At 37.0% G+C, this 16,413-nt stretch overlaps 1 protein-coding gene across 1 annotated transcript in view; it reads right to left on the bottom strand.

Annotated features, from left to right (window-relative positions):
• The window catches only part of RDX (radixin), a 33,324-nt gene that overhangs the window by 3,853 nt on the left and 13,058 nt on the right, over positions 1-16,413 (bottom strand). The window contains 8 exon segments of the mRNA XM_010284827.1: positions 1-71; positions 2,227-2,357; positions 3,020-3,183; positions 3,755-3,851; positions 5,303-5,449; positions 5,923-6,006; positions 11,462-11,736; positions 13,916-14,011. The exon segment at positions 1-71 is cut by the window's left edge and continues 18 nt beyond it. Of these exon segments, the coding sequence (XP_010283129.1) occupies positions 1-71; positions 2,227-2,357; positions 3,020-3,183; positions 3,755-3,851; positions 5,303-5,449; positions 5,923-6,006; positions 11,462-11,736; positions 13,916-14,011 (1,065 nt within the window).

A 16,413-nucleotide genomic window follows, 5' to 3' on the forward strand; every position in this document is an offset into this window, starting at 1 on the left:
CTCTGCTTCTTCTTTTGCACGCTTTCGTTCTTGATCCAGTTCTAGAGCTCTTCTAGTCTGTTCCTCTAGCTCTGCCAAAAGGAAAGTTTGCAGGCAAGACATCACTACCTAGCTCCTTCTCATATGTAACACCAATCATAGCTGTAACATGCTCAAAATAGAAGTAACCTAGAAAGCTGACAAAGATTTACAAGGCTGCCTCAAGCTAAGAAGAGCTGTTAAGCATGTTACCTGAAACTATGCTGTGTCTGATTTCCACCCTCCCCCTTTAATACATACTTTGGATATACTTCATTTCACCTGACAGTTCTGACAGCCCAGTGTTTCAAAAATTATCACCTCACTGATTCTATAAAAATAAACATCCAAACATATGCACATATACAAGCACGTACACCTTTGCTCTTACTACTGAGATTTTATATACATTATATCATACTCACATTAAAAAAGCAAAAATCTGTTCTACTCTGTTGAAATGCCTAAAAACATTCCTTAATCGCAACAGACGATTTAGGCATGCACCTCCAGCAAAATTACCTAAGACACATTGGAAGAGCCAGAAAAATTCTCCATAGAACAGAGCCAAAAAGGTGCAAATAGGAAAGTTTTAAACCAAAGGAGGGATAATAGTTGTCTAGCTGCCTGGTTAGCAAAATATTGCTATTCTAAAAGGCAGAACCCTGTGTGAAACAGGAAGTAGTAATAATCTACCAGTACTGCAAGGTAAGATTTGCACAGGCAAAATACACTCCTCTGACGTGCAAAATGAAGTGACTATGGAAGAAGTCCTTCTGAAGCTCCTTGATGATTCTAATGATAAATTTTCCACTATGTTTTTGTCTAGGCACAGCTGCCATAGATTCCTTCACCAGAAAACCTAAACAACTGCTCAGTTATTGGAATGATCCATTTGCTCTCCATCATATGCTTTAATACTAAAAAAGCATCTCCCCAGCTATGCTGACACATGCTTGATCTTTGCACTTGCAGTTTTAAGTAGGTATCATGTAATCGATATTCTTCAGTTGGCTTCCCAGACCTACTACTGCAGTTATAAAATTAAATGAACTTCATTACAAGTATGCGCAGTTGTACAAATGCAGTATGTAGAAAATTAAATAAAATGCATAAATATTTAAAAACATCACTCAAAATTTTCACAGGAAGATGGAGAACGCTTAACTACCAACTCAACTACAGCACAGACACCATATATAAACACTTTTCCATATGTGAATAGAAGGCTGAAAAGACCAGCAACACATAAACGGTATGTATTGCATCAGAAATTAGCCTATATTGCTTACAAAAGTTATGAGAAAACGTACGTTGTTAAACCTTTAGAATCACCCTGATGCTGTTCCATCCTGGGCCAAATAGCTCCCCCTTAAACAATTCCAAGGCACAGTTCATGCATTACCTGTCTGGATGTGTCCAACCTGTTCTGCATTGAAAGACTGAAAAATGTGGGGGTACAGCTGGAGAACAGTGCCAGGCATATGTGATTTATTTGCATAGATTTAGTCAGTGATTCTCTCTATCATGCCTGAAGCCAATAGTTATGAACAGAAGAGAGGAACAAACTTATGAATGTGAACTAAACCCAAAGCAAAAAAAGAATGTGGAGAGGAGGGACTGGGAAGTATGGAGGCAGGGACACTACAGGGTGGTTCAACACAAAGAACTGAGATTGGTAAAACTATGTTTATTCACTAAAATCTGACAAGACTTTAATTTTAAAATTCTTAAATCTTACATGGGAATAGCAAAATGACAGAGCAAGGAAATGTCCAAATGAAAAGCTAAATTCAACAAAACCCTAGAGGAAGTACTTTGAATCTTCCTAATTTCCCTGCTCCCTCCAACTCCAGTTTTCAGCACTTTAAGCATTTCATAATTCTGAGATGAACAGTGTACACATTAATTTCCTTTTTATTAAAGAAAACTGAAACTTTTACTATCTTAGGAATTGGTTTTATATTACAAATATACACACATATGCATGTTAACCATCTTTTAACTCTTAACACTGAAAAAGAATCTCTCAAATTAAATAACACACCGCTAAGTTCTTGTTATTAGTAGTAAAATAAATTTAAAAAGGAAAAACAAAAACAACATGACAAAAAGCCATACATACCAAGAGAATTGTGGAACTGAACTACTCAATTGAACCAAACATTGTCATCAGATATAAGAAATCCAGGACCAGTAAGAGCTCACCTTTCTGAGCTTTCATAGTTTGTTCCTCAATTTGCCTTAAGCGTTCCATTAATTCTTCCTTTTCACGCTCTATTCTTTCCTTTTCCTTTTCTGCTATCTCCCTTTTCTTCTTCTCATTTTCTAATTGTGCCCTGGAAAAAAAAAAAAAAAAAAAGGTAAAATGTTGTTTTACCCTAAAACAAATTAAATTCTACTCTAAGGATGCTGGTAACCTATTTTTCAGTTTACTCTGCTAGCAGAGAAGCATCTAATTTTAAACGTTTCAAATTCAGTTTACAATACAAGAACCACCACATTTCTGTTTCAATACACTGTATAGAAAAACAATTTATGAACAGAACTGATTAGCAACCTTGGTCGTGATTCAACCAGGTAGAGACACAATTATACCTGCATTTTAGACATGGCTGATGTTTCATCTGGGCTAGAATTTGCAACAGTATTTTTTAAACATACAAAAGGTAAGTCATGACATTCTTCACTGAACTTGCTTTAAGGGTTCACCTGTACAGTGTAATAGTCCCTAAGGATCAAGCAACAGAGAGTTAAGACTGTTTCACAAAAACATAATGAGAAACAACGGTAAAGCTACTATTACTATGCTGAAAACTCAAAAAATATACAGCTTTCTATTAAGACAGATGAGCCACACCAATCCACAAATCTGCTTACATATTAGAGAAAGAAAAAGCAGCTCTTTCTCCTAGAATGCTAAGATGTCTGATATTCTATGACTTAGGTTTCTTAAAAGGGTAGAAGATTTTTCTACGTTTCATGGAAGTTTGTTAATTACCTTTCCAATTGTTTCTGATGTTTCTCCTCTCTTGCTTGGGCCTTCATCTGTTGCACTTCAATTGTATCAGGTTTCCTTCTCCTCATGTACAATTCATGATTTCCCATACACAGTGCCAAAATTCGCTTGTTAATTCTCAGACGAGGTGCATAAAAAACAAAATCCTAGCAAAAATAATTCCAGAATATCCATTACTCTAAAAATACGGTTGTGACAAGACTCAAAGCATTATTGCATGCTTGTATTTGTTAAATTTAAACTTACAAGTATTTTGACACTCATCATCTGAGCAATCCAACACCATAATCTATAAATCTAGTTACTGTCAGGAAGTTACAAGACACATTCAAAATTACACCTGGATTCCTCCATGTAGAAGTTAGCTAGTTTACACAAAAATTTAAACTTCTAAAAACATGATATTATTCTCTACTCTATTTCTGAAGAGTTTTGACCTAGAAAGTCTCATGAAATGTGACGCTATAATACAAAAAAAAGAGAAACAGAGGTGAGGGGCCAGACAATTTAGCATCGTACACTGTGGCTTTACAACCAGAATGAAAAGAGAGAAAATAACATACCATACATCAAAATTAAAAATTCCTTTTGATTACTGACTGTTCAACCAATAATAATAAATATCAAAATATTTACTCATGACATAATGCCAGAGGAAGTCCCTGCAAACTTAAATTTCTTCATCTATAAAGGCATACTCTTCTACACACTACTTACAGGGGCCTTTTTGTCAATTGGCTTTATGACAAATTTTTTGTCGTTAAAAGAGATGTTTCTTATTTCACTCCAAGGAAAACCAATCTTGGGTGTCAGCCTTCAAAGAGAAAAAGTTCTCGTCAGAAGCAGCAAAGATGTGCATTTTATTTATGTCCACCAAGTCTTAACTCTGTACCATTTTCACTATCACATTTAGTTGTATTTACAAAACATAGCAGTTCAAGCATATTTTGGTAAACAATTTTTTTTTTTACGCATTATTCCATCAAATGAATAAATTACATGGCACTGTAACAGAAGGAATTTCAATTTGCGACTTAATCTACTACCAGTAAGTAGATGCTAAACATCACAATCATGTACTGATCCTTTATAAGCTATTGATAATACCGTTTTCAGTGAAAGGAATAACTGGTTAAATTTGAGAAAAGTCTGACATTTCAAAGACTGAAATTAAATTAGCCTTCAGCAATGTTGTACTTCAGTTTAACTCAGATGTAAGATATGTGTTCTCACATTTCCAAAGTTCAAGTTAAATGTACTTCCCTTGCATCTTAAGTAAATTCAATTCAGAAACCATTAAAAAGTTAAGCACCATCTGTATAACTGTAAATATTTTTCCCCATGAGCACAGAGATTTTTTTTCTATTCATATTAGCTTAATTACAAGCATTAGAAAATGTTTAAGCATTTGATTGCTAACTATCAGGAGTTAAAGAACACAAAAAATTCACTGATGGTTCAATCTGATCTGAACATTTTTTGAATATTTCCTTCTTTTACAAGTTATATTGCCATCTAATGGCAATTAAAGCTTACAGAATTTTGTTACAGAGCACATACATTGAAGAACATTAAGTTTCAGTTCAGTTGACAGCTGTTATCTGGTGTTTGACTCGTTTAACTTCAAATCACTGTGAAAGGATTATTGACATCAGATACTACTAACAGGTGTTTAGAAAGAAAAGAATAAGTCTGTTGTTCTGTTTTCAGATTCCTCAAATTTTGTACATTTCAGCTTTATCTCTCTTCAGGTAGGACAGAATATTTGGTCTCTTTATTAGGATACAGGATTCATCTATTTTCTTGGTGTCTAAAAGGTTTCACTTTTAGATACCAAAGTTCTTCATGCTCCAACAGCTACAATTCTAGTCACTGCTCTTACACAATGTTTCTCATTAAATATGTTGCTTAGCTCTCAATGTTCTTTTTATCTTGACTGAACAGGAAGTCTTGAGGGAGTGAAAAGTACAGAAAGAAATCATATAAAGATGGTCTAACTATCAAACATCCATATTAAGCAACGTAAATTTAAGTTTCCACAGAACTGCTGTCCCTCTCCCTTCTTCCATATCCCTATTTAATCTTTAAAATTTAAATACTCTGGCAGTTAACATCTATCTCTCTTTTTCTATCTTTTACATAGATTAGAAGGTCTTTGAGAACCTGTTTTGCTAGGTGTTATTGAACACGCAATAAGGTGGGTTTTGTATAATCTCAAATAGGATCTCCTAGGACAGAACTGCAAAATGAGTATTAGCCACTTACTTATCATCATGCTCATAAATATTCAGACCCAAAGCATCAACTCCTAGCCACAATTCAGTTCCTTTTTTATTCTTTATTTCAAAATAGTTGACTCCATACATTTCCAAGTCTTGTGCTATCTTAAGGTATTCCATCATAGAATCTTCCCTGATGAAAGAAGAAAAAAAAATGGCATACTGTAGACAAATAAAAAGCACATTCTAAGAATAAGAGAACTGCAGAATAACTAGTGTAAAATTTAGTTAGGGACTAAATCTCTCTTTGAAATTCATGTGTATGTTGACTCAGATACTTGTAAAGCTCTACACCCTAATATCCAAGTACAGTCCAATCATTACACTTTGTCTTTTCACTGTGTGAGCTAAGGAAATACTAAATATATTTTAGATGCAGGCAGCTGTGGACAAAGGCAATTGACAACCTTACCAGAAATCATGTAGGTAAGCCAATAACCTAACTGGAAACTAAACTCTCACTGAAACTTTCACGGAGGTTTGATAACCACCTACCCTGGCTGGAACAAAAGAAAGCAGTTTCCAAACAAATATTCCACCTGCCAAAATACATCCTAATAATAACAAAAAACTTTAAAGGTCTTGGAAAATTTTTTACATAGTTACCTTAACATTCCCCTGTGCTCTTCATGCCAGTTCTGTATTCTTTCTTCCCACTGTTCTTTTGTCAGTTTGTGCTGTTCTAACACACTGTGAATAGAAGTTGTTGCTATTAAATGACACTGACAACCAATTTAACCTCTTAAACTTATAAAAATAGGTTTGGTTACACAGCATAACATATGCGGTAACTGAATAAATTTAAACATGACTTCCTATACACTGTTCATCTTTTGAGCCCAGACAGACACAGAAACGTATTTCAACAAATACACTTCTAAAATAGTGTGAAATCACTTCTTTTTTCATGGCATTCTATACTCTTTGTAATATAAAAGTCACACAACAGCATATCTCAACTTTCAGTAAAGTCACACAATGTCATGTTTGGAACACCTGAAAATGCAGACCTATAAAATCCTCATAGAACAATACTGCAAATTAATCTCTAGGTATGCTCTGTAGGTACACTCAGGCTTTCATTCTGCTGAAAGAAAATGTAACACATCAAGACAAGCTAGCAGACTATTTTTTTTTGTGTTTTGGTGTTTTTTTAAAATAAATAAAATCAATAGTGAAGTAGTTTCAGAAAACTATTTAAGGTTTATCTACAGTAGGCTGCAATGATGGAGTTATAATTTAGACCTACCAGAACTTTCAATATAGTACTGCAGTAAAAAATTAAATATATATGATAAACATATTATGCTTTTATTCCATGGACCTAGCATTTCAAGCATTCCTAGAGAACTTATTTTAAAGAACAATTTAAAAAAAGAGGAGACTGCAAGATAATCTTACTATGGAAGTCAGAACAGTTGTTTTCCTTCCTTTCTCTTTACTCAGAAAATTAAGGATTTACTACTTTTGCCTACGTTTGTAGTACACTACAATAAGGAATAGACTGAGTGGTGCAAAAGATACTAATGCAGTCTTTCTTCTGGTATAAGATCTTTTTGTCACTTGATTTGCTACTCTGCCCCATACTTAGTGAAGTGTACTTTTAAGTGGTAGCCATTTCATATTTTGATTTGCTTAGTGCACATCAACAGACTTTCCTCCTCAAAACTGAGGCAGAGGTTTTAGTCCTTACACGTTGTATTGGGTTTGCTATTGGTAGTGGTGGAGGTTGCAGGGGTGGGTTCTGCGAGAAGCTGCTAGAAGCTTCCCCTGTGTCCAACAGAGACAATGCCAGCTGGCTCCAAGACAGACCGACCACTGGCCAAGGCCGAGCCCATCAGTAACAGTGGCAGCGCCTCTGGTGGAACAGAGTTAAGAAAGGGGAAAAAAACCTGGCACACAGCATTTGCAGCCGGAGAAAGGAGTGCGAATGTGTGAGAGGAACAGCCCTGCAGACACCAAGGCCAGAGCAGAAGGAGGGGCAGGAGGGGCTCCAGAGCAGAGATTCCCTGGCAGTCCCTAGGGAAGACCCTGGTGAGGCCGGCTGTGCTCCTGCAGCCCATGGAGCTCCACGCTGGAGGAGATCTCCACACCTGCAGCCCGGGGAGGGCCCCACACCGGAGCAGGGGGATGCCCGAAGGACACTCTGACCCATGGGAAGCCCATGCTGGAGCAGGCTCCTGGCAGGACCTGTGAACCCATGGAGAGAGGAGCCCAGGCTGGAGCAGGTTTGCTGGCAGGACTTGTGACCCTGCGGGGGACCCAGGCTGGAGCCGTCTGTTCCTGAAGGACGGCACCTCGTAGAGGGACCCAGGCTGGAGCAGATAATGCAGAACTGCAGCCTGTGGGAAGGACTCACGTTGGAGAAGTTCATGGGGGACTGTCACCAGTGGAAGGGACCCCAAGATAGAGCACGGGAAGAGTGTGAGGAGTCCTCCACGAGGAGGAAGGAGAGGCAGAGACAACGTGTGGTGAACAGACCACAACGCCCATTCCCCGTCCCCCTGCACTGCTTGGGGTGGGGAGGTGATAAAAAAAACTCATGGGTGAAGTTGAGCCCAGGAAGAAGGGAGGAGTGGGGGGAAGGTGTTTTAAGATTTTGGTCTTATTTCTCATTATCCTACTCTGATTTTGACTGGCAATGAGACAAATTTCCCCAAGTCGAGTCTGTTTTGCCTGTGACGGTAATTGGTGAATGATCTCTCCCTGCCCTGATCTCGACCCACAAGCTTCTCATTATATTTTTCTCTGCCCCACCCAGCTGAGGTGGGGGGAGTAATAGAGCAGTTTTGGTGGGCACCTGGCATCTAGCCAAGGTCAACCCACCACACACATGCACAAAGCTGATGTCTTCACAGCTAAATGATACAAGAACATGCAGTGACAAGACATCCTTTTTGTTTGTTTTCTCATCTTTAGCCTTAAATATAAGACCTAAATATAATACTTACAGAAGCCTGTTACAGAACACACAAAGTAGAATCGCCTGCTTCAGCTGTAATAATCTAAAGGCAGCCTGGCAGTCATTTACAAGTTTCTAAAAAAATTAATTCCAGGTCTTCTAAGACAATGTTAATTTATTAAAGAAGTTCTGTAATTAAATCAGGCCTGATTTTTCTGTTGTGATATTACATTGTGAGCTGCTTTCCACCATTATTTCTTCTACTGCTCCAGCAGATATTCACAGAATGTTCAAAAGCTTTCACAGCAGTGTAACATAAAGCTGTGTAACATAAAAGTAAAGGACAAAATAGGATATTGAGAAAGACACTATCCCAGGAGTATGTCACACAAGTGCTCATCTGAAAATGAAAGCCCCGCTCTCAAGCTCTTCACAGAATCACAGAATGGTTGAGGCTGGAAGTGACCTCTGGAGGTCATCTTGTCCAACCCTCTGCTCAAGCAGGGTCACCTACAGCCAGTTGCCCAGGACCATGTGTAGACAGACAGCTTTTGAATATCTTTAAGGAGGGAGACTCCACAAGCTCTCCAGGCAACTTGTGCCAGCAGTTGGTCACACTCATGGTAACTTGTGCTTTCTTGGGCTTTGCAAATTAAGTTAAATTTCTATTTTACAGAAATTCTTTGCACTTTCCTCTTTTTCAATTGAATTTGAGTTGAGAGACACAAGGCAACTGGCACAAGTGAAATACACTTGAACGCTATTTTTTATTTTAGTTCTTTTACTGCAAAGGTGGTCAAACACCAGAACAGGTTGCCCAGACAGGTTGCAGAGTGTCCATCCCTGGAAATATTCAAAACCCAACTGGAAAAGGCCTTGAACAACCTGCTGTAATTAGAATAGAATATTTCAGTTGGAAGTGACCTACAACAATTATCTATCCAACTGCCTGACCCCTTCAGGGCTGACAAAAATTAAAACATGTTATTAAGGGCATTATTCAAATGGCTCTTAAACACAGACCAGCATGGAGCATCAACGACCTCTCTAGGTAACTCTACTTTGAGTAGGGTGACTGGACTGGATGATCTTCAGAGCCCCCCCTCCAACCTCAAATGATTCTGCGTTTCTGATATCCTCAAAGCTGGCAAGATCTTTGGCAATAGCCATCTCGTCATTTGGTCCCCTCTATTCTCTCTTCACATGTTACTGATGGATCATCACTAACAGATCTGCAAGGACTGTTACAACAGAATAACTCAGCAAGGACTTTGCCTTATTGCTACCCAGCTCATAGTTCTGAGCCAAGAAATATGCAGTAGTGTTGACAGGTGAACATTAAGACTCTAATTAACAGGAACTGCAAATCTTTCCTCACCTTTTTCAGTAAAGTTTTGCAAAGCTAGTCTACTTTGGGAAACACGTAAGTATTTTTGACATTATATTGTATACTGTTCTGAAGTCTTTTTATGATGTACTTTTTAGTTTTCTGGCAAATCTCCTGGTGACAGGAGGCAAAATGGGAATAATTGCGTTAGAATGAATACAAAAGCCATGTGCAGACTGGCACATGACTGGTTAAAAGCATATGCTGGGAAATCATCTGAACATTTGTCTACTGAAAAGGAGCATCTTAAGTATTTGAATTTGTGTCATACACAAGCACTCCAGTGTTCACAGGCTGTCATCATAACTGAGCAAAAACCAAGATTTGTGAAATAACACTCTCAGTAGTAACAGTTTTATGGGTTCTACATCTCCCTGTCTTCCTAACAAAGGGTATTTTTCTAGAAAAAGGTATAGACTTTGCAGTCTCAAGAAGTAAGGAAACAGCCAAAACCAAACTCTTAGCCAGGTTTTTTGAAAATCTGAAACATTTTCAGAAATATTTCTTTCAATACTTCACCACAATCCACTGAAATGCTTTTTTGCTTGCTAGAAAATTCTCAAGCTAAGTTATGTTAATAAGTGAGCTTCCACTTTTACTTTTCAAATCGAAGAGACAAAGCATATGGCTTTTAAAGAAACTTTAAATTATTCCATTGCTCTCATTACTTTGAAGATGCATTAACGTTACATATTTAGTAAGCACACATTTGTCCATGATTTGTTCCAGAGATGGAACACCTCTCCTATGAGATGTTCCGGGATGAGAGAGTTGGGGTTGTTCAGCCTGAAGAAGAGAAGGCTCCAGGGAGACCTTCTTGCAGCCTTCCAGTACTTCAAGGGGGCTGATACGAAAGATGGGGACAGACTTTTTAGCAGGGCCTGTAGCGAGAGGCCAAGGGGTAACGGTTTTAAACTGAAAGAGGGTAGATTCAGACTAGATATAAGGAAGAAATTTTTCCCAATGAGGGTGGTGGACCACTGGCACAGGTTGCCCAGAGAGGTGGTAGATGCCCCATCCCTGGAAACATTCCAGGTCAGGTTGGACAGGGATCTGAGCAACCTGATCGAGTTGAAGATGTCCCTACTCATTGCAGGGGGGTTTGGACTAGATGACCTTTAAAAGTCCCTTCCAACCCAAAGATTCTATGATACCTCAGTATGGATTCATCTACACTAACAAAATTGTCTAACTTTGTACATTTGTGTTGCAATGCTTCTCTTGCTGCCAAAACATGCCAGGAGTAAGGTTTCAGTTGCGTAAAGAAACAGAATTATAATCTTGGTGCTTACTTTTCCTATCCAATTAGGTGAGTTACTGAAACAAGAGTTTATACCCAACACTAATGGCAACAATTCAGTTTCCAAATTTTCTGTCCAGGCTGGCATTTTTCTGCAATCGCAATACTGCAATTCTGCAATACAATAATCTGCAATTATTATAATGATTTCCTGGAAATAATTATCACTTAAGTGTATGACAGCATCAAGAGCTGAAGAAAAGGAGTGAGTATCAAATGAATCTTAGCGACTTCTATACTTGAGTATTTTGATTTTAATTTAAAGAAGCAAGCCTCCAAGAACATTAGATGATTTCAAAGTACTTTGGAAATTTGTTCAAATAAATCTGTGCAGATGGCTATGGACAGGACAGGAAATAGGTCTCATGCAACCCATGGTTGCGATGCTTCCTTGTTATTTAGAGTCTAAATTAGGATCTCTCAATTTTACTAGCAAAACATGCACTCTTAAGAAAGCTACCATTAAATGCACATTATGCCTTAATGTTTTAATTATAAAAAATGTGCTGTAATCAAGTTTACATGCAGCAGATGATGCAAAAACAGTCTCACTCACCGCTGAGGGAGAAGTCTGTCATTGGCTAGGTACCCTAGTTTATGTATCTCCTTACTGTAATCTCCATACTTGGACTGGACAGCATAAGAAGCCAGAAGAACTGCAGTTTCTGGTGGGCAATATATTTCATCATTTAAGATCGCTTCTTTGACTTGCAGGAAGAAAAGTCTCTGAGTTATTTCCTGAATTAATTCTTCAGATACATCCTCCGGAAAAAACTTGGCCCTGAACTTAAACTGCAAAGGATTTTCTTTCCTTACATCTTGCTGTGTTACCTGAGGGAGAGGAATAAAGAAAAAAATAGAGAGAGCACTAAATGGTATATTAAATATAATTAACTCAGTAGTAATGAAGTCTGGCTCCTCTACACTGAAATCCAGTGCTTCCTGACAAGTCCACTGTGGAACTCACTAAGGGTCCACATGGCATTGAATCAAGTTACACCAGTTTGGATAAATCAGACAATTCTGAAATACTATTCAAAGGCTACTTAAAAGATTTTTGTAGGCTTGTGTAATTTAAATTTAATACAATAAAGATCTGGAAAAGAAGTAGTTGTAATACATGTTAAAAAAAAAATCAAAACTATCTCTGAGGATGAATTGCAGGAAGTAACAAGTTAGGGTCTAACACAGCTTCTTTATCAAGAACTACAGCACATTTCTTCAATGTAAGTTTTAAAAGTCTTTGAAGTATTGAACTAAACACATATGCTTTGTTCCTGTGCAAAAACCATAATTCCATTAATCACATTATTTTTCTAGAACAGATAGGCCTTATAATCATGATTTCTGTGAAGAGATCAGGTGCGGTCACCTTAAGTTTTAAGTAAGTGTTTACTTCAAATTTCAACAAAAACTCATTTTTATGTAGAATTTTCCACTTCATTTGGGCTCAGCTTTCAGCACTGATTATGACTAAAGCAAAAACATTCAAAATAGAACTAATTTTAACATCAAGTAATACAGTGATTGTTAAAAGTTACATTCATAATAAAATAAGTCTCATACATCCCAGTTCTTCAAGCACTTTATTACACATTTAATTTTATGTGCACTACTAGTCCCTGTAGAGCTTCTTCATTACACATGAAATGATGCATCTCCTTGACTTGTAGGAAGTATCAGAGACTGTAAACATAATGCAACCATTTAATCATGTACATAAGGCACCCTAAGTACTATATTCAACATTTCAGATGTCAATTTTAAAAGTTTTGCTCAGTTTTCATTATTGTCCATCTGTTTATGATTTACAAAGTATTTCACTTTAATCTCACCAGTGAACGATTAGTTGTGCTCTTGACATAATAAAACCTTATTTGCACATCTATTCTGTGATTTATCAGATCTTATTTGTATTTACTGCAAATATTTAAATAGTAACTTACAAGTTAGAGACAGTTTACAATGATGCATTTAAGAATCAGATGTTACAAGCTTTAAAAAGCTAGATAACTGCTTTAGTCAAACTTAAAGAAATTAGCACACCCTTGCTGCTCCTGAACTGCACCAGCAACTTAACTTCCTGAGGACTTTCATACAGCAATGTCTTCTGTATTTTCCACAAATGATGCACCAAATCCTGTAGTCTCCAATCACTGGAGACAAGCCATTAGCGCTAACAAAAATCTTTGCAGCACCGCAATGTTTATTGCATATGAAACAAGACATAAAAATTCTATGAGCCAGCTTTGGTGATTAGCAGGTTTTACTCACTGGATTTACCACAGAGGAGAAGGAAAGGTTACATAAAGGCTGACAATGGGACTTGCTCCTAAAAACCTCTCAATTTACCTCCTGATACTGAAGATAAAGGTATTCTTGATTAAGTTGAATTAAAAGACCTCCCTTTATTTTAAGTAGTGCCATTAATAACCTGATAACCAATATTAAAAATGACCACTCAAGTTCATAAATAGACTTTAAAGCAAAATGATCTGGTTCCCAATAGCTGGGAGATACAAGGTGCTCAGTGCTGCTGGGGAAGAACAAAACACGTTATCCTACAAGCTACCTATTAGATACCTACACAGAAGTTTAGGAAACTATTATTGGCACCTTGCTTAAAGATCTGTAGCTGTATACATGCAAACTCCTGAAGCTCAAACAATTCACACACACACACCCCACCCAACTGTAAAGCATTTATTCTGTTTTGCTACATGAAAACAGGACAATCATATGAATTTAAGTTTTCCTAACACATGCATCACCATGGTACTAGAAATACAGGAAACAGTACCTCCTTCTCAAATTAAATGCTGACGCAGCTTTGCATATTCTTTTATAACTAACCAAATTTAACACTGTATTTTGTCATTTAAAGCAAACGGAAAGCAACTTTTCAACTAAATTTGAAGCCAGCTATATCTCACCTACAACATTAAAGCAGCCAGACTTATAAAAGTATATTTCAAATTGTACACTTGCCTAAATATTAGGCAATTGTTACCTTTTTATTTAGCTTCAGCCAAGTTGAGTAGCCTTTGCTGTCCACATACTGTAGCCCAAAAAACCAGACTTCACGAAGACCAACAGTTTTCACCACCTAAGGATAAATGATCCATAATCATCAGTAATGACTACAACAGGAATTTTTTTTATGGTAATTAACCTACAGAAGCCATCTCAAACTGAAATATAATCTGGTTTTACAAGAACAAAAAAAAAATGAAAATAGTAGCAAAAGATCAGGTTCAAGGAAGCATTCACCTCAGAGTTCTAAATAAACTTAAATACCATGTTGCCAAACTGCCAACTGGAGCATGCAGCTTACTGCCTACATCAAACTCGGCACCTGAGGAATACAAGGTAGCAAACAGGACCCTGATATTTGAAAGCATGTCTGGGAAATAGCTGCAGACCTATGGACAAGTAAATCCGCTTCAACAGAACACAACTGGTGAAGCTAAAGAATAATACTTGTGGATAAATACGAGGTAATGATAATGAATCACCTCCTTCAAATATTTTTGAGATCTTCTAAGAGTTAATAATAAAAGGGATAAGGATGATCTAGCTGATAAACCATACGTAGTTTTCCTGTAAGATTTCTGACCAGGTCCATTACCACATGCTATTGAAGAAACAAAACTGTCCTTGAATACAGGGAAGGCTTTTTTATTGACATACTAGTTAAAAAAAAAAAAAAGAAAAATAAACAACTTGTTTTTACAACAGACTTCTTGTGTAACCACTAGGAAAGCCCCACAGGACTTCATATGGGATGTGCAAAAAAGAATGAAACTGATGCGACAAAATCTGCTGTAGAAAACCTTCCATAAAGATCAGTGAATGACCAGTAAAAGGAAGATGAACCTCAAGAAAAGATGATATTTAATAAAAACAAAATACTGTATGTAAATGACAACAATTTTAATTATGCAAAGTTCTCATTGTAAAGCAAAAAAGCAAGGTTGTTGTATTACTATACATATCTATGGTATTCCCAAATCTCTAATAGTACATATGGACTGGTCACATCAACCTAAAAAAAGATGCTTCAGCACTGGAAAGGTTCAGAAATGTTGAAAAGAATGATCAGTGACATGGAACATTTTCTGCATAGCTAAGATGAGAACTAGGGCTACTGACAGAAATGAGGAAAGGAAAAAATATGATATAGGTTTATAAAACTTGCATGGCATGTAGAAGGAAAATAGAGAATGATTATTCATTATTTCTCATAACATAGGAATTAAAGGAATCAACAGAAATCATTAGATAGCAGGTTCAAAGCAAAGAAAAAGAAGCACTTTACTACACAGAATATAATGAAACTGTAGAACTATCTTACAAGTCTTTTGCATAGTAAAAGTACACGTGGATTCAATAAGTAATTAATCAGAAAGGTCCAGCAAAGATTATTAAATAACTGTAAACTCTGGCTCCAAAAGATCCAGTATGGCAGTACTTACATAAGTTCTCAGGTTGGACCATGCTGGCAAGCTGGTTTACTGAAGACTGTTTTATGGAAGCATTCAGATGCATGTGAAGTAAATAGAATTTTACACATAGATCCTCCTCCATTTTAAAGTAGGACTATCGGGTTGCAAAATTAAGATTTTGAAAATTAGAAAATGTCACAAGATAGCTGTGTAAACTTACTTCTGATGCCTTGCATATTTGTATTATTACTTAACAGTCATTCAAGTGTGCACCTTTTTTCCTCCTCTACTCTTCCATATTAAAGTACCAAACCACAGAATGGACAATGTTCACGGATGCAACCTGATTCCTTTAGTGACCACAGTTATTTTCTCTCGAATTCCTACATCATTTACTTTAGAACATAAGAAATATTAAGAACAAGCTTATGTTGCTGGTATGGTCCTGAGTAACATTAAATTTGGTGTCCCAACACAGAAATTTCAGACCTGTTGCTTCTTTCGGCACGTATCTATATGCTGCTGATCAAACTACTTATGGCTTTATCAGATGACTGAGGTTGCTCTTTACTTTGCAGCTGTCCAAGTTAAGTCTTTGTACCTGAGCTGCAAAAAAAAGTCAGTAAGAACTGCAGATGCTCAATAGCTCTGCCCATAAGACATAAGGAGACAAATGCTTATGCTCACATCAAAATATTTTGCTCTCACCTGCTAACTATGGCCCTTCAACTGAGATGCACGTTGCACATTAAATACAGACAACTTTTCTACTGCAATGCAGAGTTACACAAGCTTGCAAATCAACACCAAAACCAGCTTACACATTAGTTGGTTTTACTCCAGATTCCAAAAATAAGGAAAGAGCATTGTCCACCACTGCCTCTCAGCTCAAAGGAAAGTGAAAAAAATTGTACCAAGATAATATAGGCACCTATACACTACAGTAGCATGATATGAAAAATAAGTACAGAATGAGAAGCTTAGGAGTTTGATTTTGGCTCAAAAGATTCATTAAGTGGCTTCATGCAAGTCTTCATCACATCTGTACAACAGATTTATCCAC

The sequence above is a fragment of the Phaethon lepturus genome, unplaced genomic scaffold, assembly GCF_000687285.1.
Source record: "Phaethon lepturus isolate BGI_N335 unplaced genomic scaffold, ASM68728v1 scaffold1854, whole genome shotgun sequence".
In the NCBI taxonomy this organism is placed as follows: domain Eukaryota; kingdom Metazoa; phylum Chordata; class Aves; order Phaethontiformes; family Phaethontidae; genus Phaethon; species Phaethon lepturus.